At 41.5% G+C, this 22,764-nt stretch overlaps 1 protein-coding gene across 3 annotated transcripts in view; it reads right to left on the bottom strand.

Annotated features, from left to right (window-relative positions):
• Positions 1-22,764, bottom strand: part of dgkg (diacylglycerol kinase, gamma) — a 134,909-nt gene that overhangs the window by 26,610 nt on the left and 85,535 nt on the right. For all 3 annotated transcript variants that reach the window (XM_030428299.1, XM_030428301.1, XM_030428300.1), the window contains 2 exons: positions 9,823-9,913; positions 3,898-4,099 (listed from right to left, as the gene is read on the bottom strand). In XM_030428299.1, coding sequence (XP_030284159.1) covers positions 3,898-4,099; positions 9,823-9,913 — 293 coding nt within the window. The remainder of the gene's footprint in view (positions 1-3,897; positions 4,100-9,822; positions 9,914-22,764) is intronic.

Here is a 22,764-nt window from a genome sequence, read left to right as displayed (position 1 = left end):
TTTGTTTAATTGTCACTATTCTCAGTGCAGTATTGACAGGAATTGACAATAAAAAAACATCCATGCTGACTGTGGGTTGATTTTTTTATTTAGTTTTTGGTTCTAATCCAGCAAAAAGCTAAGATATGACGAATGAGGAAGAGACACATGGTGACGTGAGTTCAGTCCAAGCATGGGCATGTATGATATGTATAGACATGCATCATATGAGGCAGATTTAAAAGAAAATTTAAATATTGAAGGTCAATAAAAACATCTGGGCTTTTGCTCCCCATTATGGAATGAGCTCCAAATACACTGGGTCTTACATTTCCAGAAATGTGTTAAATATTAAATGTCTTTTAAACTCCAGACACCAGTGACACAGTTTTTTTCTCCTCCAGAGCCAACAACGTAGTACTCCTTGTGATAAGTAAAGTGACCTTTATAAGCCACAGTAGCGGCAGATAAACTCAAAACTCAGTTTACGAGCATGGGAAGTGTTTATCTGCTAGTGTCATGCACTGCTGAAATGTCATCACTTGGAGTAATACAATCGTCCACCCATTCCAAATATGAAACCTTTATGAAATGGATTGGAAGTTTGTTGGACGTTTGTTAGCAGCTGTGGTGCTCAAAAAGACCAGGAGCCACAAGCTGCCTGCCAAAAATCTGTATTCTTTATTTCTATCTTTCATTTAAAAGATGTGTTAATGTGCCCCACATACAGTGATTTAAAGCTTAACCATGAGGAATCAAAGGTCTTGATGTGAAGTAATGAATTTTTGGAGATATGAAAATAACCAGATGGATAACAACATGGAAATGTCTATAAAGTGACATCTGGTTTACAAAAACAGAGTACGCATACAAACACAAACACTCTCAAATATCAACCTTAATCTTAGCCACTTAGATACCTTGCATTAATTAAAGTTGCACCTCCCAGTGTGAAATATTTCTTAACCTGAGCAAGTTTTTTCCATGACTTCATGCGTGTGAATTGTACTAACACTATTATGACCTTAGCCCACTAACGCTTCTAAAACCTTTAAAGTGCTGCTGCTCAGCTATAATGATACATTTCTTATGCTAGTTATGCTGAACACCAGAAATGTCACTCATAATCATCTCCCCAGTAGCCTTCCCAGGTATTTCCTCACGGAAACTTGAAAGTGCTTTAACCCACATTTAACTGCATTTTAAACATGGGCATGCTGCTGCTACACCTCATGCAATCGGAAAGACAGCTGGAGCTGGTGATGGCAGTATGTCATTTTATGCCCATTAACTCTTTGATTGTAACCTTGATTCAACATCACATTATTAAATTTACAATGCAGCTTATTATATGGAGGCGCTCCACCTGAACCTTTTCACATCTTAAAACAGCATGTTGTACTTTTATGAATGTAAATGAGGGTGGGAATGTGAGTTTTCAGCACCGAGATGCATTTAGCTGAGACTTTCGGTTAGGTGAGCATGTGAATGGTAGGGCAATCTCGCCCTCCAACAACTTAATTTCAAAGCCTACTCTTTCATTATTCCCACTAGCCTAAAGTACTACAGTGTACGCCATTAACAGCGTGATATGGACAGAGTACACTGGACGCTCACTGCCAAGCCACAACTGGGGTCTCAACTGCAGAAAGTAATAATACACCCCAAGGTGATGATTGTACAGGAAGCCTGCAAGAGACGAGGCAACCTCAATACAGTTTACTTCACTCTGGAGGTCCTCTGTGACAGCATGTTAACACTATACAACCTGGGCCACAGACCGTCTTTCCGATTCCAAGCCCGCTCACAGATTACGCTAGCTAACGAAGGTAACAAGAGGATAGATTTGCCTGATGGGGCCGCGACCTTTCTGGCTGATTATCAGCAGAGGCAGAATGTTGAAGCGACTAATTAACTCCAACTAGACAGACAACATGCTGCAGTTACTGCGCTGCTAGCCTGCTCCCGGGTTGGATCCACTCTTCTTTGCTGTGGGTTACAGACTTGGCAGGCTAAATGCCTCTAGCCCAGTGGATGACTTTCCATAACTCTTGAGGAACAAAACAATGAAGATGCTGGATCAGAGACACAGTGGACCGGTCGCCAACCAATCACCTGACTTGCATAAAGAGAGAATGGTACTTCATACAGAGCTCAACCTCCTCCTAACAAAGGAGCTGAACAAAGCTGAACAAAAGCTCCTTCATGCTTGGAGATGCATGTATGAGCATGGGGATAAAGCCAGTCACGTCTTGGCCCAACCAAACTAAAGGCAAGATGGCCTCAAACCAAATTACACAGATAAAAGATGAAACAGGCTCTCTTACCTCTGACCCAGAGACAATTTATGATACTTTCAGGAATTTTACTTCAAGTTATATATAAGTCAGAATGCTCTGATGATGAAGCTTCTTTGTCTTTGCCCTGGTTTGCAGTAGCCTTCTTTTCTACCCATCAGTCTACACATCTAATCCTATTGTGACCTGCACGATGAACATCTAAGCACAATTCAGATTATTTCCTTAGATACTTTCAACTACCTGATTTTGCCAGGAACCACTCCTCTCAATTCTTAAGACTGAAACTTTTCCTAAGGATGACGTTTCTCACTTTTATACCATCTTCAGATGCTGCTGTCAACAAAACTAAGGCCAGCTGGGAGAACGAACTGCGGATTTCCCTGTCTCATGACTTTTCAGAAAAAGCATTGCGAGTCAATTCTTCCTCCAGCTGCGCTAGTCTTAGTCTTATTCAATTCCAAGTGGTACACAGGATTCACTACAGCAAGGCCAAGATAGCCAAGATTTATCCAGGCGATGCTGATGTGGGATGCAATAGATGTTCTCAGACAGCGCGCGATTTGACCAATATTTTCTGGTCATGCCCCAAACTGTGCAACTTCTGGCAGCTACATTTTGATACAATTTTGAAGGTCGTGGGGTTGAATATCTTCCAATCCCCTCATATTGCAAATTTCTGTAGACTACCTGATGAACTCAAAAGGATGGCAACTAAAGTTAATGTCATTGCTTTTACCTCTCAAACTGCCAGGCGGAGAATTCAGAGTCTATGGAAATTGCCACTACCACTGTAATTTAAAGTTTGGCTGTGTGACACTTTGTCTTTCTTAAAACTTGAAAAGATAAAGTTCACTCTCAGAGGCTCTTCTGATATATGTTAATCTCATTGGAAGCCACTGATCACCTATTTAGCTTACACCCAGATAGTGATCACTGACCAGCTGGACTTGCATTAATGTCAGAAAGTCCATCTTTACAATGTGTCACTCAAACAGAGACTGGCCAATTGTACACCAATAAATCAGAACTCACAGACTAATGAATGGTCGGACATGTGCAAAATCTATTGAATAACTGTCCTCATTTACTTACTGAACATTCTGTTGTCTCCTCTGTGATGTAATTTTGAAGGTCATGTCATGGCATTCATATAAAACAGATGTTTGGTGGTTGTCACTGTCCTTAAATACCTCTTTCTGCCAGCCCTTCCTGTCCCCAGGGACAAGAGGATGGAGTCATTTGAATGGAGCCAGTCCGTCAATGCAGCAGGGGTGCCAACACGAGGTCATCCAGCAAAAAGTTGAACAACTCAACTTTTGCTGCAACGCAAAGCGATCTTATTCTGTAAAGCACTGCACTGGCTAATCAATAACATGCAAGAGCGCAATAATGGTGGATAGCTTTGTAAAGTGGACACTGTGTTTCTGCTGTTCACTCTGTAATCTCCACGTCAAGAACGAAAATATCATTTAAGTCTAAGTATTATAAACCACTGGGTTTGAGGTCTGCTTTCACTAAAGCCTTACGCTAATGGAGCCCCATGCCCTGTTTTAACATAGGACTGTCTATGACAGCACCTTGCTTGGAACATGTATTCTCATTGATCTTCTTGACTTACCTTGAATGCAAAATTTGAGCTCTTTAGCGTCGGTGACAGTGCTTGCAGGCATCCGGTCAGGAACCTTCTTGCTCATGCGATTGTAGTTCCTCCTCTTCTTCGACTCACCCCACAAGTGAGAGCCACCGTGCATGCTGGGTATGTTAAGGACAGCGATGCCCTCTAAGGAGGTGTTACTGAGGTCCAAGATGATCCCATCACACTAAGAAGAAATGAATGAAAGAGGCAAAAAGACAGAAAGAGGAAAACAAATAAAAAGAATGCTTATGAAGAAACATTTAAGATGAAATCTCACTACACAAAAAAATCTCAATTTACATGAATATTCTCCTCATAAAATCAAATAATTATGCTTCTGCATGTGCACAGAAGCTGCAGGATTACAGACACCCTGGTAATATTACATTACAATTACAACTATATAACATCAATTACAATGGTTTAGTCCAAAGCAATTTACAGTAAGGCCATTATAACAACAGGAGCAGGAGCTATATATCCAAAATTGCATTTTTATTATTAAACTGGTTCTGAACCAGGATTTAAACCCAGGACCTTCTTGTTATAAACCAATGGTACTAACCATGGCACCAACATGTTCAGTGTTGCACTACCAGTGCGTAGAGGTTGTTGAGTTGTAAGTTTAGTTTTGTTATTCTGATCCCGGCACTGAAGTTTTTTCTGTCAAGCCTTGATCAAAAGATGGAGAAACATAGTATCTCCGCTGTTCTAACAGAACAGAGAAGAGCCTTGACCAAAAAGAGCAACAACAGGGTCCTCTGAGCAATGGGACAGTTAAGTATCCAGATGCAAAAGTGAGCAATGATGGCCTAGGTGTAGGTTTTGGCAATGCCTTGGGGGTAAAAAGAAACTTTTGAATTGGATGTGAACAGCAACAACAGCCAGTGTAGTGAGCTCAGAAGTTCTGTGAGAAAACTCTGGTTAAACACCAGATAGGCAGCTGCATTCTGGATTAGCTGCAGAGGTCTGATGGCAGATGCAGGGGTTCCAAAAAGTTGCTGTAGTCCAGTAGGGAGATATGGGCCTGGATGAGCACTTGGATTGCCTCCCTGATGAGAAAGGAAGGGGTGAATCCTCCATGTGAGGCTGTTAAGGAGGAATTGACAGGAGGGGGCTACCTAATTGATGGGGTTCAACGTTTGCCAAGAATGATAATTGGTCACTCCAAGATTCCTTGCTATGCTTGCTATTGCACCACCATACTGTTGTCAGTGGTGAGAGATAGGTCTTGGTGAGGGCAGCTTTTCCCTTGGAGGCTCAATCTTGTTCAGGGTGACCTTACAGTTGTGTCTTGAATTGCACTCCAAGAAATAAACAAAAGAAAAAGTACATGCCTCAACCTGAGTGTCAAATAGAAGGAATTACTAGAATAGCTAGGTGTCATAGCAGTGGTAGGGGAAGCCATGCAAGTGTAGATAGGAAGGAAAAGAGGGCCTATTGACCTGTTGACAGTCTGTGTGGTTCAGACATGATCCTTCCCATGAGACTTACCTACCTGTCAAGTACGATGCAAAAATAGAGAGTGCCTAGCCTGAAATGGCCATACCGCTTAGTTGGAAGTAGGATTTGGTGTTTCACCTGGGTCAAATGCAGCAGACAGATGTAAGAGTAAGATAGTAGAAGAAATGGAGCTTGCATGGCATGGAGCAACATGGAACATGGAATTTTGTTTTAAGAGAGGAGGAGAAGGAGGTGGGGACTGGATCAAGCAGAAAAGGGTCCTAAAGAGTTTTCTGGGATTTAAAACAGAAGTCTGGAACTAACATGTAATGCAAACTTATGCCAACAGCCAGTTTCATATGATCCCCCATGTGTTGCTTCCATCTGTGCAGAGATACAGTACTGGCAAATGTATTCTGGTACAAAGTCATTCCTTGAAACTGTGTTGATGTTTTCAGTGAATTTCGATGACAAATGCCATGAGCTCAGCTGTGTAGGCAAACAGTTTCTTCAGCAGACATTGGCAAGACACACAATATCAGTGAGGATGAATACATAAAAGTTGGATGAAGAGACTTTGTTTGATTTTTGTAAAATACCTTGTTAATTGGTCCTTATTGGTCCTTAAATTGAAACCAGTTTTCGAGTGAAAAGGTCACAGTTGCTTTGGAGTACAGTGTGACAGTCAGTGTGCTCTCATGTACTGACTTTGCACACCAGTGATTTGAAGGACTGCAAGATTTAGTTTGTCCTGATGCTTTACCTGGACAGAAGCCAAGTCTGCAGTTGTGTGAAGCAGCAAAAGAGACGGCAATGAAATATGTTGACCCAATGTCAATACATTCTGTATGATACTGACAATATACATTATTTGGCACTCCTGGCTTAACTCTGAATAACATTGTGGCTGATCTCATCTGGATACATAAAATACTTCACATAGACAACAGTGAATGTCAACATCACATAGCTATGACTCAGCATGCCGGGCTGATTTGTGCTGACTCAAAGCAGACAAAAAAATACTGGATTACTACTGTGTGCCCACAAAATGCAGGCAAACCTCCTTGTAATGTTTGTGTGAAAAACTACATAACATTAACATTTCAATTTAAATGTATTTACTGAGATGTGTGAATGATTGCTACCTGACATTTATAATAATCTGACAAATTTAAAAAGATTAATAACCTTTGCAATGCCTGGTACTGGACGGTAATCCAGCGACTGAGACCATTTTATTTTAACATCGTAATTTAGTCTTGGCCATATACATACATATATGTTAGTTGGTGTTGTTCCTGGAACATGACAATGAACACTGTTCCAGGACCATCAATTCAACTTAAGAAAATCAACAGCACCTTTACCTGAAGCAAGCCATTGTGGCTTAATGAGTTCTTTTCAGTTTTCTGTCGCTGTATGGTTAGGTTAAAGGAGAACTTCGGTCGATTTAAACATGCAGCTTCATTGCTCAAGCTACCCTTGACTAGCCAGTACCGAAGACGCGAACAAATTTGGTCCAGCCATTACAGAGCTCCGTGAACGGAGATGTAGCATTGAACGCTAACAGCATGGGGTCAGAACTTCACACTGTGTTTTAACCGTCTTAACATGCTCCACATCTCACACCAGAAGTTATGCAACATCAGCAGACACCTTAGCACACAGCACTGTAGCGTGTATGACTCAAAATGAATAAAAAAGTAATTAAAACAGTGTGTTTGTGCAAGGAGCTACTTACCTGTTTGTTGACATCCGTGTGTTCCGGTAGCTAGACCAAACTAGTCAATCCGTCGAGCGTGCACTTACTCCCTCACTGGCGGAGACGGAAACGTATTCCAGCATTTTCGTGTTTATGTTCATAATGTACATGTCCATGTTACAACCTGTCATGAGCCATGAGCCTTACAATAGCCTGTTAAGCCTGTTAAGTGCACACTCGATGGATATGCTAGTTTGGTCTAGCTACCGGAACACACGGATGTCAACAAACAGGTAAGTAGCTCCTTGCACAAACACACTATTTTAACTACTTTTTTATTCAGTTTGAGTCATACACGCTACAGTGCTGTGTTGTAAGGTGTCTGCTGATGTTGCATAACTTTTGGTGTGAGATGTGGAGCATGTTAAGATGCTTAAAACACAGTGTGAAGTTCTGACCCCATGCTGTTAGCGTTCAATGCTACATCTCCGTTCACGGAGCTCTGTAATGGCTGGACCAAATTTGTCGACCGAAAAATCAACCGAAGTTCTCCTTTAAGGGAACAAAAATACCTGGTTAGGAAGACACTTTTATTAATATTAAATATGTTAACAATATCTTCTGCATTGTGAGTATTTTTTTGCTATTTTTCTAGAGTTGCAAAGCTGTGACTTTACAACAACACAATTGGTCAGTGCAGTGATGGTCCTGCAGCAACATTAATTATGATGATCTGATGTGCTATCAGATTGAGCTTACCTTCATAGATATGCATGTATGATCATCTATGCACTATTGTTTTGAAGCAAATTTATTTTATAGATAAAAATGTCTTAAATTTGGACCAATGAGACATAAAAATGTCGTCACACATCCATATTGGTGTTTTATTTATAAGGGATTGTAGCTGCCCTGCTTTGTGCTCTGCTTTCTCTCCAAATGCGAAAGTCCAGTCAACAATTATTAAGGTCATGGAAACACAAGCCCAACAATTAATGCAGCTGCTTCACAGTGAGAGCTGTCAAAACCATACCTGCACCTTTTCAGTGTCTGTCAATGTCTGCCTCTGGCTCTCCACTCTTTATTCTTTGTCTGCCTGTGTCTGCCATTTACTGTCTATCACTCATGGTACATCATCTCCCACATCTAAATGTTTCTTGCTTGTGCACATCACCTGACCCCCTCTATGATTTGCTGCCTGCTTACAGTTGTTTCATAAAGCAAAAGCTTTACATATAGACTGCTTTAAAGATGAAACATTACATATCTAGTTTTTAAAAGGTTTTAAGTGTTTCAAAGTTTCTGATATGTAATGATCTCCAAATATAAACTGAAGTTGTTAAGCTTAATTCAGGCTGACACATAGTGCTTCATAACAGGAGCAGGGGTGGACATGCCTATATTAAAGTGACATATACACTAGTGTTCTTCATAGTAGAGGGAGTTATTTGCGATCACTGCTCTGCTCAGTCTCAAGTGTTAATGAATATAAATATACTTGCCAAGGTAACTTTGGAGGAAGTTATGGCATATGCTGTGAAATGGTGAAACGAGTATGGTTAGATTTGGGTCTTCGTGTTTAGCTGTGACACTGGCCATAGCACTTCAACAGAGCATAGAAGATCGATCGACAGACAGACAGACAGACAGACAGACAGACAGACAAAACACGTCACTTGGTTTGGTGTCTTAGCCTGCTTGCCTTTCACAGTTGTAGATAGAACTTTAAGCACTAATTTCTTTCCCACCATGGGAAGGTGGTGAATCGGCTATTTCTATATGCCTCTCCCTGCTGATTGTGACTGAATATTGTGAATGCTCTAATTAATAAATGTAAATATTTAATTCTGGTGGTGATGACAGTTTTTTGTTATGTTTAGTTTTAACAGCTAGCCCCTAGCTGTCATCCAATGTGCTCTATGCACTGAGGACTTTTGCTGGGTTCCATCACTTTTTCTCTCCCCCTGACCTCTTCTAATATAGCTCTTCAGTTCAGCTTATTTTATTTGGCAGCCCAGACACCAAGTGTGTAAATAACTCTCAAACAATCTTTTTTTTTCTCTCCTTGAGTACTTGCACTGCCCAGCTGTCCTTTGGTAAGAAGATACAGACCACTTGTTTGTCTTTTCAATGGATTTGTTAACAATAAAGAAATATAGTTCAAAAAGAAGAAAGCAGTGCTCTAGACTGACAAAGACAATACTGTTAAAAAAGATTGGTAAATACAAGATCATAAAGATGGTAAAATGGGATTTTTTTAATTAGTTACATATACGGATGGATGATGAACCCTGTGAGATGAAATGCGGCTTGTTTGCATTTAGCCCCACCAGTTCCTGGAAACGTTGTGTTTCTTGGAGTCCTGCTGTGCTTTAAGCACCCAGGTGACAGATTACGCTGCGCTGTATGACAGAATGAGGCAATCAGTGACTTTATGGAGCATTAATCTGATGATGTGCTATGAATAGCCCAACTCATTAATATGAGAAAACGACTTTGTTGTAAATTTCTGCAACACATAAATGAACAACAGCACTTAAAAGTCTGTCAGCAAAAGACAGAAAAGCGAACTCACTGACATGTAATGTACACAAGTTGTTTCAGATTTTGCTTTTGTTATTTTGCTTCAAATACGGTATATTCTTGAGTATTTAGAAACATTGTTCCACATTTCTGTCAGTTACACAACCAATCACTTTTCTGTCAGCGCTCATCCATTATGCTTCTCTGATGACAGCTCTGATGAGACTGTGACTCACCTCCACTTCTATGCATTCGTTGAGCTTCTTACAGGTGGCAGATATGGTCTCAGTGGTGCCAAACTCAAAGTACCAGAGCTTGTTCTTCATTCTGAGGAAAGAGAGGGACACAAAGGACACACATGTTTTTTTTTACAAACACATTAGAAAATATCCCTGGTCCTAACCTTAGCCTGCACATGAGTACAGTGTTGAGAGCCTACGGTGTGATTTGTTGAGGGTGAACTGAACACATATTGAAGCTGTCTGCTGCCTTGAGTCATCTCACATTTTGAATGTGCCAGCTCATGACAGCTCGTGGCCATGTGACCACAGGTCAAAGCTCCACTGACGCACCCCAAAGCCTTAAAGTCGAAACACTAGCAATGGCAGCATGGCTTGTTTGATACTGAACCACAGAGAGTTAACCTCACCATCTGTCAGACAGGCGTTCTGCTGTTGTCCGCTCTTTCATCGAGACAACGCACACAGTCGCCTCAGCGCCCTCAGAGCTGAGTTGAAAAGTCAACATAGCCTCTGGAGGGGACACAGGGGGAAACATTGCTGGTGGAGACTATAAGATCATTGTAAATATTATTGTGATTCACATTGTTCTGAGCAATGGTTCATTTCTGCCCTGCAGAGGATTTGTCAGAGGTGACCTGATGGCGGCAGTTTTGTTCATGTCCTGATGTAATTTGTTGCAGTTTTGGGACTGGACAGTCTGAATATCAGTCAAGGAGAAATCCCTGCTTGAGCACCAACTCTGTGGCTGAAGAGGACTGGAGCTAAATGTGTTTTTTTTTCACAAAATGGTGAAGAATCATTGCTTCAAAAAGAAATCAAATTAATCCATTCTTCCATACATACAGCATTATCACCATCCACCCACCACGTCTCACACCAATACCCTTTTCACACTATTGCCGATTGTACACATTCACACACAAGTGGCATTCACTTCCACCAAATAGATACAATGGAAAAATATTAACAAGCTAATGCCCTTAACTTCAACTCACGTCAGAGTATCATGGCTGACAGCGGGCGGATATTAGCGTGTACACCCAAGTGTTGCTGAAGCTGATAAACACCAGCGACCACTGCAGAGTCATTTGACGCAGGAGAATGGATGTTGAGTGTACAAATTTACATTCAAGACAAAAGTCGTATGCTTGTGGGTTTTTGGTCCAGTGTGAAAAGTGAACTTAAATAGCCCTAACCTGTCTACAACATTTTTGGATATCCTCCAGCAATTATCTGACTGCAGGTTGATGTACTTGACGCTTACCAAATGAATACAATGACAGCTAATGTTCCAGCACTCCCTGTGTCCCTTCAAAGCTAACAAGCCTAACTAAGCTAGCTAATGTTATTGGTGGGTGTAGTTCAGTAGAAAGAAAGAAGTTCCTATATAAAACTGCTCACAGTTGAGTGGGTCATTATTTCTAAGCGACCCAAGCTAACCCAAATGAAAGCAACGCTGCTGTTGAGTTTTTCAGATGTATTTTTTGTCACTTTGAGCGCTACAAGTGGAGTGTTCCTTATACTCAGCGACTCACAACAGCCGTGGCTCAGGGGTAGAGCGAGCGTCGGCAAAATGATCCCCTTCACCTTTCTATAACAGATGTGCTGATCAAAACAACAGACGACCAGCATGATGTGAGTTTAATGGCATGTGGACATACTGCTGATAGTGATAACACAGCTATTGACACAACAGCTCAGCATCATGTGGGCATACCAGTGCCAAGCTTATGTGCCACCTTTTCACTGAGAGGAAGCAAAGTGACACGGAACATTTGACCTAAAGAAACCCTCTCACTGTTTGAAGCACTGCTCTGTGATTCTTTTTTAATCTTGCACATTAACATAATTGAGGAGATAACTCAAACAAAGCATTAAAATCATCCCTAACTGTTTATCTCACTTGTAACTGAAATGTCTTAAGCCGCTCTACTTGTTCACATGTTTTTCTTCCTGCTAATTGTCTTTCTGTCCCTTGTTCTTTCTCTTTCACCTTAATACCTCCCCAGAAACCTCTGCTGCTGTCAAATCAGGGGATTATGAGCATATTTGAGATCACAATTAGGCACAGTTGCGATTCTCAACGAGGCGAGCTGCCTAACCTCATTAAGCTGCTTCCACTTGAGACGGCCTGGAAGAAATGCAATTAACTCATGTTTTTTTGTGCAACAGGGAGACCTTCATAAGCCTTTCCTCCATTATTCCCAGGTTTCTGCACCAAAACTGGTGGCACACCGGTACAAAGGGATCTGAAATAATCTTTAAAAAGGGGGTATTTTTTTCAGTTATGACAAGGAGGACGGATGTTTTTTTCTCCAGTTCAGGCTGTGTGTGCCGAGCCACGGGGCCTGGACTGATAATAGCCTGGTTTAGTGTTTGACAGTGGACTTGCAAGAGTGAACTGCTGATACTTCAACACAGCAAAGTTCTTCATTAATTCTTTTCAACTTTAATGAATACAGCTGGTTGGGAAGATAACTTCTCTCTGTAACACCTCAAAGAGAATTCAGAGACCTGCTGGAATCACATTTCAGTGGAGAGAGAGCAGAGATCGGCACTATAGTAAGAAGGTGGAAGGTGGAACCGTGTTGATATGAAAACACTGCAGAGCTGGAGGGCTCCACTCTCTAGCTGAATACAGTATGTTTCACCCTTTGAGCCCCTTCTACCCAGCCAGCCCTCCCTTCAGATAAGCATCTGCTTTAATCCCCAATATGAGCAGTGGCCTTGTGACCCCACCAGCTCTTTCCTGTCCCCCTCTCTTCTCATACATCTTGTGAAATCAGGAGGATGCAAGGTGACAAGTCAGTAGTCACGTCAGAGTGGAAAAACAAACCCTCCAGGGACATTCTGCCGGTGAAGCTCCGATACCAGAAGAAAAAAAACAACTGAACTTATTAAGCAAACCCATAAACAACAACATACCGTGCCTGGTCAGAGGCAAGTGTTTGTTTCAGCAATCTGGTCGTTTTCTGATTTCTTTATATAGAGTTCTAATAACTGAATTTTTAATGTTTGATTCTTTATTTATCCGTCTTTGTCAGAATGTGTGTGTGATGCAACTCTCCATCGTTACCTCTGCCAAGGAGGTTATGTTTTCAACCTTGTTCATTTGTTAGTTGGTTGGTTGTCTGGTTTGCTGGCAGGACTACACAAATCCTACTGAGCGCATTTCCACCTTTAACAAGATCCCCGTTAACTTATGGAGTAGGTTCTGATTTAGTGGTGGATCCAGGAATTTCCTCTTGCTTTCTTTAACACTGGTAGAGGGGCATTTTGTTTCATTTTTTAAAACATTTTTTGGGTGGTATCTATGAGTGAGTGCAGTACAAAGAAATGAGCATGTACATGAGTAAATACTGACATGGGAAGAGAAGTAAGAAGAGGCACATTTCACTGGAAGTATCCCATCACCATGCTCGGGAATGTATATCAGGTTCTAGTGAGTGGAAACTAAGCATTAAGCTTTGTACAAACCTGATAACACATTCAGCACTTTAAATCATTTCCAATTGTGTGACAATTTTCCAATGGGCTAGGTGTTTATGTGTCAGGCTTTTATTCCCAGTTGTAAGAAAAGTATTTAGAATTTGTGCCTCTGCATGCTTTTTCTCCATAGCAACATGGGTACAACTGTGATTCAGTGTTAATATAATATATTGATTATTGGAACATAACAGCACTATCTACGCCTTTATTGTAACATAGTGTGTGATAATACTGATTTATTGATGAGTGAATGTCTGGAAGGATGTTGTTAGTGGTTAAACACAAGAAAAGTACATTTAAAAGACATCTTTTGGTCGGTCATTTTAAAGTAACATAATGGTATCTCTGTCACAGCCACCCCAGCCCCCCATCACTTGTTTCTGTGTAACTTCAGTGAGCAGGTAGCAGTACATCACACACAGCACCAGCTATCAGTGTTTTGTTGAAACTGGATCATATAATGATGTTATCAGATAATATTTCTCTGTTTTTCCCTCTGATGTCCTCCGGCTGCTCGGCCTCAGGTCTCTGTGATTTACGGAGTTTCTCGAAAGCAACTTGTAACTGCTGCCTACTGAAGCTACAAATAAGCTCTGCTAGCTGATTCAGCTTGGAGTGATGGTGTTTACACTAATATCACAGCAGCTTTGGTAAGCAATGGAGGAAGAGGCTTTCAGGTGCGGGGCAGGAATGGGCACCAGCACTGGAGCCAGGCACAGCAGCCTCTATGGATGTCATGATGGAGGTGAAGAGACCGAAGAAGATGATGACAGAGGAAGCTTAGAAGAGAAAAAGAGACAGTGACTGGCAAGAGGCAAGAGACAAGAGTCAACCTCAGGCTGACTTGTCGTAGGCCACAGCTTCAATGAAGAGACGCCAAGCTGTCGCTGTTTAATAAGTGACATTAGCTGGCTTGCTAAGTTATCTGTATTTTTGTATGTTGTGCACTAGCTTGATGTTTGGCTGTGGTTACAACTCAATTTGAACAGAGGGTTAGCGGGTAGCATGTTATTGTCTCGGCTTCAGGTTACATAAGCTTGCCGCGTTGTTACTGCTCTGAGTTGTGTGCAGAACTTGTGCAAACTTTGACTGTCTGAAAATGCCTGAGCATGCATGTTTAAGGTTGTTCAGTACTTTGTTGTCAATACAATATTTTGTTATGGCGTGTCCAGTTTTGTCTGTTGTTACCATGTAACACATCATTACAACATAATGCTGCTTTGATACTGACGAATGAATCACCTTAACGTAAGGAGCTAAGGGCTTGTAGCTTTCCACCTGAGGCAATGATTATGTGGTCCAACACACTGATTGTCTTTTTGTCCAGTTCACTCTGTGACATTATGTGAATGAAAAACACTGGATAAAATCAAGAGATGTCCACGGGGCTTACCATAATTAAAAATTTAAACAAAAAAATGAATACGAGTCTGTTAACAGGGTTATGCCTGAGTATTTACAATACCAGCCACAGTACTTAAAGTGTAAAGGGGCACTATGTAGTTTTGAGAAGGAACTTTTTTATCACACTTTAATCACAATTAATAAACTCAATAAACAACCTGTTCATATATGAAGGACCCTCTTCAAGCAGCAGTCTGAGGACCTTTTAACATACTAAGAACAGCTTATTCATTCTGTTCTAGAAATACATCAAATAAATATTTCTAATGAATATATGTCTGAGTTTGTATTATTACCTTATTGAATGTTTTCCCGCATAGTGCCCCTTTAAAAGAATTACTTTAATCAGACATTAAATTATTTTAAGAAAAAAAAGCTTCACATTCAGGAACAGTTTTTATTTTTTGAGGAGCAGTTACAGCACTTTGTTCAGGATAAATAAAAAAACAAACTCTAGGCAGTAATCATGACTGTCACTGTGGCTGAACAGACAAAGAGCACCACTTAAGAAGACAATCCTACAAGGAGAGACAAGAGTCACTGCAGTGTTTTGAGACAGGGGTCAGTAGGTGCTGGTATCTGATTTCTGCTAATCCAAGAGTCAGTGACCTGTTCTTTAGGCTCCACAAAGCAGCTTATGGAGAGAGCTAATGGTGACCACATTTACAACAGGCATGAAAAGATTCGTATTTACTGCACGTCAACATAGAATTCTAAACTTTAATATTCTTTTTCTTCTTACTTATATTACTACCATCCCAGTACAACTAAAATGATCATTTCATTCATCAATATATGGAACTACATTAGATCAGAGGTCATGATTCAGGGACAAAGAAAATGTTTTTTTCTGAAATCAGTAGTTGAAAGATGTCTTTTTAACAAGGATGTGTTTATGTGCTATGTGTTTGCGTCAGGCTATGACTCACGTGCAGTCGTTCGTGTGAACTGTATATGTGCGTGTTTTTATGACAAAAGAAGTCCCCAAAGATATACTGTGACTGTTTGTATGTCCTTGTCTGTCAACAGGAAGCAGAGTGTGTTTGGAGAGATTTTCCCTTCCAGACACCATGAAAAATGCAGCGGAAGAGAGTTTAATGTCATCTCTGCCTCACCCTAATTTCAATATTCATGTGTGATACATCACAGCTTCATAATGATTCTTTTTTTTTTGGTCTTGGTAGAGACTGGACAGGTGGAAGTGACAGCATGTTACAAAACAACTGACTGAAATCAATGAAGTGAGGTGAGGTGGCGGTGCAGCCTAATGAGAGGAGAGAGCCGAGGAGGATAGCTTTGCCTTTTGACAGCAGTAAGACACACATAAGCAGGTCATCAAACTTAAAATTACAGCACAGCGTGATATGTGAACATTTTTTACTGATATATGGCTGATATGATGTACAGAGATTTTAGAGTTTTAAAGGTCGGAAAATAAACTCTGTGCTTTCTGGTGGACAAACTCTGTAGCGGCGACACTATATTAATGCCCATATTTGGATCAAGCTTAAATCTGGTAATCAGTAATGTAGATCTGCTGATTTATTGGTGAGGCTGTCAAACTATGACTTTGTGTTAGACTAATGCATAGCATTTATATAGACTTCATCAGTCAAGTCGAGTTGAAAAGTGCTCCTGGTCTATAATAACGTAGCCTTTTGATTTTTTAAAAAATTAAGTCAAAGTAATCAGAGCAGTCTGTTATTGCCATGGTGTTGTTTTCAAAAAGTCACACTAGCCGATACTTCCAGAGTGTCCTCATGCTGTTTGAAATCACACACTGGTGGAGGAAGTTTGTTGCTGTTGTTGCTGGTTCAGAGTGACAAATGAAAAGGAGGCTCTTTGCTGCAGCAGTATTGCTTAATCTCTGCTTGAAAAGGACTACACGCTTTAGGTCTAGAGAAACTGGATCTTGAAAGACTATGAACAGGAACGGGGACAGATGTATAGATCTTTAGATAGAATGGTCTGCACAAATGAAGATTTGAGGCCAAAACCAGAAGAAAAATATGTAATTCTAATCTGATCCTTTTCCCCCTCCACACACACACCATACACACACACACACACACACACACACACACACACACACACACACAGAGAAAGACAGCATTGTCTCTGTGTGAGAAGTGATTAGCACCTGGGCTCTGGACTCCTTAAGGTCTGGCTACTGTGACCATTAGGTGCTGGTGGAGCTCCACAGGATCAGGTGTCAGGAGTCACACATCCCTTCTGTCCAACAGTCCCAGGGTGGGTGGGTGACAATGGTGGAGGGGGGGCTGTATGTGCTAGTCAACAAGCGGGGGGATGGTGTGCAGTGTGAGAGAGACACATGAAGACAATGTTGGCTTACGAGTCATGGGAAGGACAATAAAGCACTGAGCTAAGTGCGACACGAGGCTACGGGCCTCTTCCACCAGGTCAGAGGTGGTTTATCATCTGCTCACCCATTCACACTCTTCACACTGACTCCTTTCAACTCAAAGCGCTGTAAAAAGGACGGATATTTAGCTTGCCAAAACATCAATCAGGCAACAAGAGAACAGTTGCAGTTGTCCGTCAGCTGTCTGTTACTGTGCGGAAGAACCAAAGAAGAAAACTCTCCGAGGAACAATAACCTCCAGTGCTGGCTCAGTGTAAATAGTGCACATTACACTGTTGGTATCATTGTGTGTAGTGGTGTGTCAGTATAGTTCATGTTTTTCCAAACGCTCACTTGGAGCTACAGCTGGAATGGAGCCATGAGCGGCTCACTCAGCGAAGGAGGGATCCATCAGTAGAATAGAAATGGTAAGAACCATCACGGATCAATTGTGAAGTACATTTTGTTGAAAATAACTGTAGCTTTATAGGTTACTGTGTTTAACTGCTGAGCTGTGGGCTGAAAATGTCCTGATCTCCACATACATGCTTTACATCTTTAAACTCTGGCCATTGCTCATGCATCAAAAAGAAGGCCCTCAGGGAACAGAGGTATCTCCCTCTTATCTTTTATCACCCGCCCTTCCTTCTGCCTGTACTGATGAAAACAGATATAGGACTAGAGATGGAAACCTAAGCATTAATTATTGAATTTCAAAGAGCAAACAATCCATCTCTCTCCTACTCTCCCCGCTCCTCCTCTTTTATTTCACCGTATGTAGAGTAATTATGTGTAGAGGAAAGCAGCAGCACACATGTTGTCATCATGCAAACAACATGACACACCAGCTAAACATACAGAGGGCCAGTTCCCATGTGACTCAGTGTGGAATTCAAAGCAAGTCTTTATTCTTCACTGAATAGTTCTACAAAGTGAAAGGACACACACGCGTGCTGACTAGGGGGGTGGGTGACTTCAAACCATCAGAGTCGCATTGATTTGTACTCATAGGTCCTAAAAATACAGAAAAACTCTTCAGACACCCTTAAAACAATGCTCAATTTTGTGAGTTGGAGAATCTTAATAGACTTTGTGAAGTAAAAAAACCAAAACATTTTTGTGTTTAACTCTCACCAAAATGCAACCTAGGCTTTTTTTGTAAATGTACCGAGTCAAACCTTCATGTAAAAGCATAATTACGACGAAAGAGGCACTTTTAAGATTTACTGTATTTTTGTTTTTGGGTCAAACTCATTTTCAAGTATTGATTTGCGAATGCGACTTAATATGGAGGTGAGTTAAGGTGGACTGCTCCTAAAGGTTAAGGTTAAGGTTACGTCACATTCGGAAATCGACACTTATCGACTGGCAGGACAGCGGCTAGCGGAACAAGCAACTGCTAATGAGAGTTGTTCAAAAACTTTTTTTTGTTAGCAAACACAAACAATGGGCCTCATTCATGAACCGTTCTTACGAACAAATTTGTTCTTAAGTCCCACTTACGAAGATTTTACGAAAATTGTGGCATTCATGAATTTTTTCTTATCTAGGATTTTTTCTTAGGCAAGAACAAATCCTACGAACACTCAGGAGTACTCTTACGCACATTTCAGTGCCGAAATGTTGGCATGGTTGTGTTTTCTTCTCTTGTGTAGTTCAATAAAATGCAATATTACAGTGATAATTCTGTCATATTTATTCATGTATTTATTTATTTCATATTTTTGGTAATTTACAAAGAATTTAAATTCTAAAATAAATTAAAGCTGCAAGCAGCGTTGAACGGGCCCTCGCAGTCCACGCGCGTCGGGGCCTGCTGCAGTCGATGCATGCTGCCGTCGGGGCTTGCTCAAGCAACACCTTACGCTGACGAAGTCGTTGCTTTATAATTCGGTGGCCTGCTATTGTCGATGTGAATAATGTACGCTGAAGTCAGAAAAATTGTGTGAACTGCTGCATAATTCCCCGGACAAAGACTGAGTCGATGGTCTGAATTTTTTTTTCCTCCGGTGAGGGAGGAGGGAGGAGCGAGACAACCACATTAGTGATGATGATCGGCTCCCTAACATTGAGTGAGAGTTGTTAAGCCAATCAGTGGCAATGTTCGGTGTACAAACAAGCCACACACACACACACCAACCTCACACTCTCAAACTAGCAGAGGGGAACTGCGGCTATGGCAAGTCCGGAGGGAAAGTTGATGTTTTCAAAGTGGAAGTACAGACACTGTTTTAATCTCATTTGTCCACGTCCATTGTAAGCAACTCTGATCTAATGAAGCATCTCTAAAAGGCACACGCTTCTACAAAACTAACACTGGACAAAACTCTGTTGCTGACGCCGTTGATGATGATAGCAGGCCAGGTGTGGCTAACGTGTGCTTTAAAAACTGAATACATGCCCAATAGTTTGAGGTCTTCTGACTCTTTAAAAGTTAGAATGGTGTGTCTAGCTCAAAGTATGAGGGATAAGGAGAGGTTGAAGGTCGATGAGTTTTGAAGAGAATTTGAAGATTTCCCCATTTACTTTCCATTCAAAATGATTAGACTGCGACCAGAGCGCCATCTATGGGCCGATTTGCACCAAATTTTACACAGACCATCAATAGGCGATACCACACAATTATGAACATTTATGTGATAATCTGATAGTATTTTGTAAAAATATGCAAGATTGACTGTTTTCAACACAATATGCAGGAATTTGTCATTTTATATTTCAGGCATTTTAAGGCCTATCAAAATTCTTTTGATAACTTTTTGTCAGGAGGGTCCACAGATGCTTCACGCAAAGTTTGGTGCAAATCACTCAAATTACCTAGGAGGAGTTCGAAAAAGTAAGTTTTTCATTTGTCGCGATTTTGCAAATGGAAAGTTAGCGCGAAAGTGGGCGTGGCCTACACCAAACAATTCAGCTGAATGCAGGGAACTCATAGGGATGAGGTTTAATAATATGCAACATATTAAGTGGGAGTTATGAGCCAAAAACGCATTTGCATTGAAAATAGCGCCACCTGGTGGTCATTTTCGGTGAGTGAGTCACAGGGGCCATTCTATAGCACCTCTATGAATTTCATTTCCATAAGTGTTATGGTGTGGGCACAGGGCCAATTATACAATTAAAGTGACGCCAGAGCGCCACCTAGTGGCGGGTCGGTAAACCCTGTGTCAGATGTCCTCAGGAGGGCACTGACAACAAATGTACCAAGTTTCGTCTTATTCTGATGCACCGTTGTGGAGATATAAAATACATCAATTTAAAGAGCGCCACCTTGTGGTCATCGCCTAAAATTTTGCACAGGGCCTCAGGGGCTCATGGGGAAGTAGTATCCTGAGGTTCATGTCATTTGATCTGACTACTGTGGAAATATCCAAAACTTCCTGTTTTGAGCCAAATCTGCAGGAATTTGTTATTTAATAACTTCGAAATTATTTATTTTAATTAGAATCCTTTAATAACTTTTTGTCAGGAGGGTCCAGAGATGCTGTGTGCCAAGTTTCGTGCAAATAGGTGAAATCGCCTGGGAGGAGTTCGAAAAAGTAGGTTTTCGACATTTTGCGACGTAGCGAAAAAAAACGGTAGGCGGAAATGGGCGTGGCCTATACCACGAGATTCAGCACAATTCACTGAACGCGTGGATGTATGGTTTTTGAATGTGCGACAAAGTATGTGGGAGTTATTAGCCAAAACGCGCTTCCCTTAATAACAGCGCCACCTAGTGGTGGAAATTCAGGACGACAATAGATTATAAAATTTTTCGCCAGGTGTGACTTATATTCCAAGTTTGGTGAGTTTTGGGGTATGTTCAGGCAGTGAAAAATGCGATCATTTTGTGAGAATAAAAATAATAATAATTAAAGCTGCAAGCAGCGTTGAACGGGCCCTCGCAGTCCACGCGCGTCGGAGCCTGCTGCCGTCGATGCATGCTGCCGTCGGGGCTTGCTGCCGTCGGGGCTTGCTGCCGTCGATGCATGCTGCCGTCGGGGCTTGCTGCCGTCGGGGCATGCTCGAGCAACACCTTCCGCCGAGGAAGTCGTTGCTTCATAATTCGATGGACTGCTATTGCCGGTTTGAAATAATGTCTGCTGAAGTCAGAAAAACTGTGTCAACTGCTGCATGATTCTCCGGACAAAGACTGAGTCGATGGTCCGCCTCTGGAGCTGGCTGAAGAGAATGTGCACACTAGGCATGATGCAATGAAATAGTTTCAGGAAGAGGCTGAGAATCATCCTCCAGTAGCCTCACAAACCTTCTAGCTTCTCGCACAGTGGTAGGCTCAATCTCCCCTAATGCTTTCAAAACACTGGATGATGGAGATGTTCCATCTCACTCTGTTTGCTCTTGGGAGTCTGTGTGCCACCACTGTGTCACACACACTGGTTCTCTCTGGAGATCTTGAAAACAATCCATGAAAGCCAGCCAGGTCAGAGGAGAGCTGATTAACTGATGGGATGTGAGATGTCACCTGCTGCATGATGAAATCTGAAGAAGAGGAAGAAATTGCAGCTCATGGGGGAGTTGCTGTTGTGCTTGTCCCTCTGGGGCTTTAACAGCCAAAAGTCCTACATCTAAAATAAGACCATCAGCCGAAAGCCAACAAGATTTCCTACATGTCTATGTATATATTGTCTATGTGAAGTTAAAGATGTGGGATCAAAATCAAGCTGAAGAGAACTTTTTCTACAGTTCTTCCAGCTGCTCTCCACTGTAGCTATGATGTCACGCATTCTATTTCACGCAACACCAGCATTAGAATAAACGGCGTTACTCACAGCGTTACTTTTTTCAGTAACAGTTAACCTAATCAATACTACTATTTCCATCGTTACAATGCCGTTACCGACTATTAAATGTGGCGTGTGACAAACTGAAGCTGATCACTGAAGCTGTTGTCATCCATCTCGGCTCTCAGCCGCCGGAGCTGCAGAGCTGTATTTTTTTTCCTCCGGTGAGGGAGGAGGGAGGAGCGAGACAACCGCATAAGTGATGATGATTGGCTCCCTAACGTTGAGTTAGAGTTCTTAAGCCAATCAGTGGCAATGTTCGGTTTACACACAAGCCACACACGCACACAGCAGCATCACACACTCAAACTAGCAGAGGGGAACTGTGGTAATGGTGAGTCCGGAGGGAAAGTTGATGTTTTCAAAGTGGAAATACAGACACTACTTTAATCTCCTTTGTCCACATCCGTTGTAAGCAACTCTGAGCACACCTTTTACAAAACTAACACTGGCCAAAACTCTGTTGCTGACGCTGTTGATGATGATAGCAGGCCAGGTGTGGCTAACCTGTGCTCTGCGAACAGCTTCACAGAAACCTGTGACACAGACTGAACTGAATGCAATGATAGACAGGTATGTTGTTGAGAACTTGCTCCCGTTATCAACAGCTGACTCAGACTCCTTCAGAGCACTCATTGACAAAATATCGGGGAGAGCAGGTGCCGGTCAAAGAAATACATTTTCTAAATACATTTGTAGCCAAGCAGCTAAAATGACTGCCGAGCTCAAAAGGGGGAAGAAATAAAAGTAGCGCAACAGTTAATTTCCTGGTAACTAATTACTTTTATAGTGGAGTAATTCTGTTACTAACTAGTAACTATCACTAATTACTTTTTAAAAGTAACGTGCCCAACACTGCGCAATACACCCCCATTATAAAATCAGAAGACGGCCTAC

Source organism: Sparus aurata, chromosome 9 (genome assembly GCF_900880675.1).
Source record: "Sparus aurata chromosome 9, fSpaAur1.1, whole genome shotgun sequence".
NCBI lineage: Eukaryota > Metazoa > Chordata > Actinopteri > Spariformes > Sparidae > Sparus > Sparus aurata.
The sequence above is the reverse complement of the archived record's forward strand: the minus strand, read 5'-3'. Positions and strand labels throughout refer to the sequence as shown.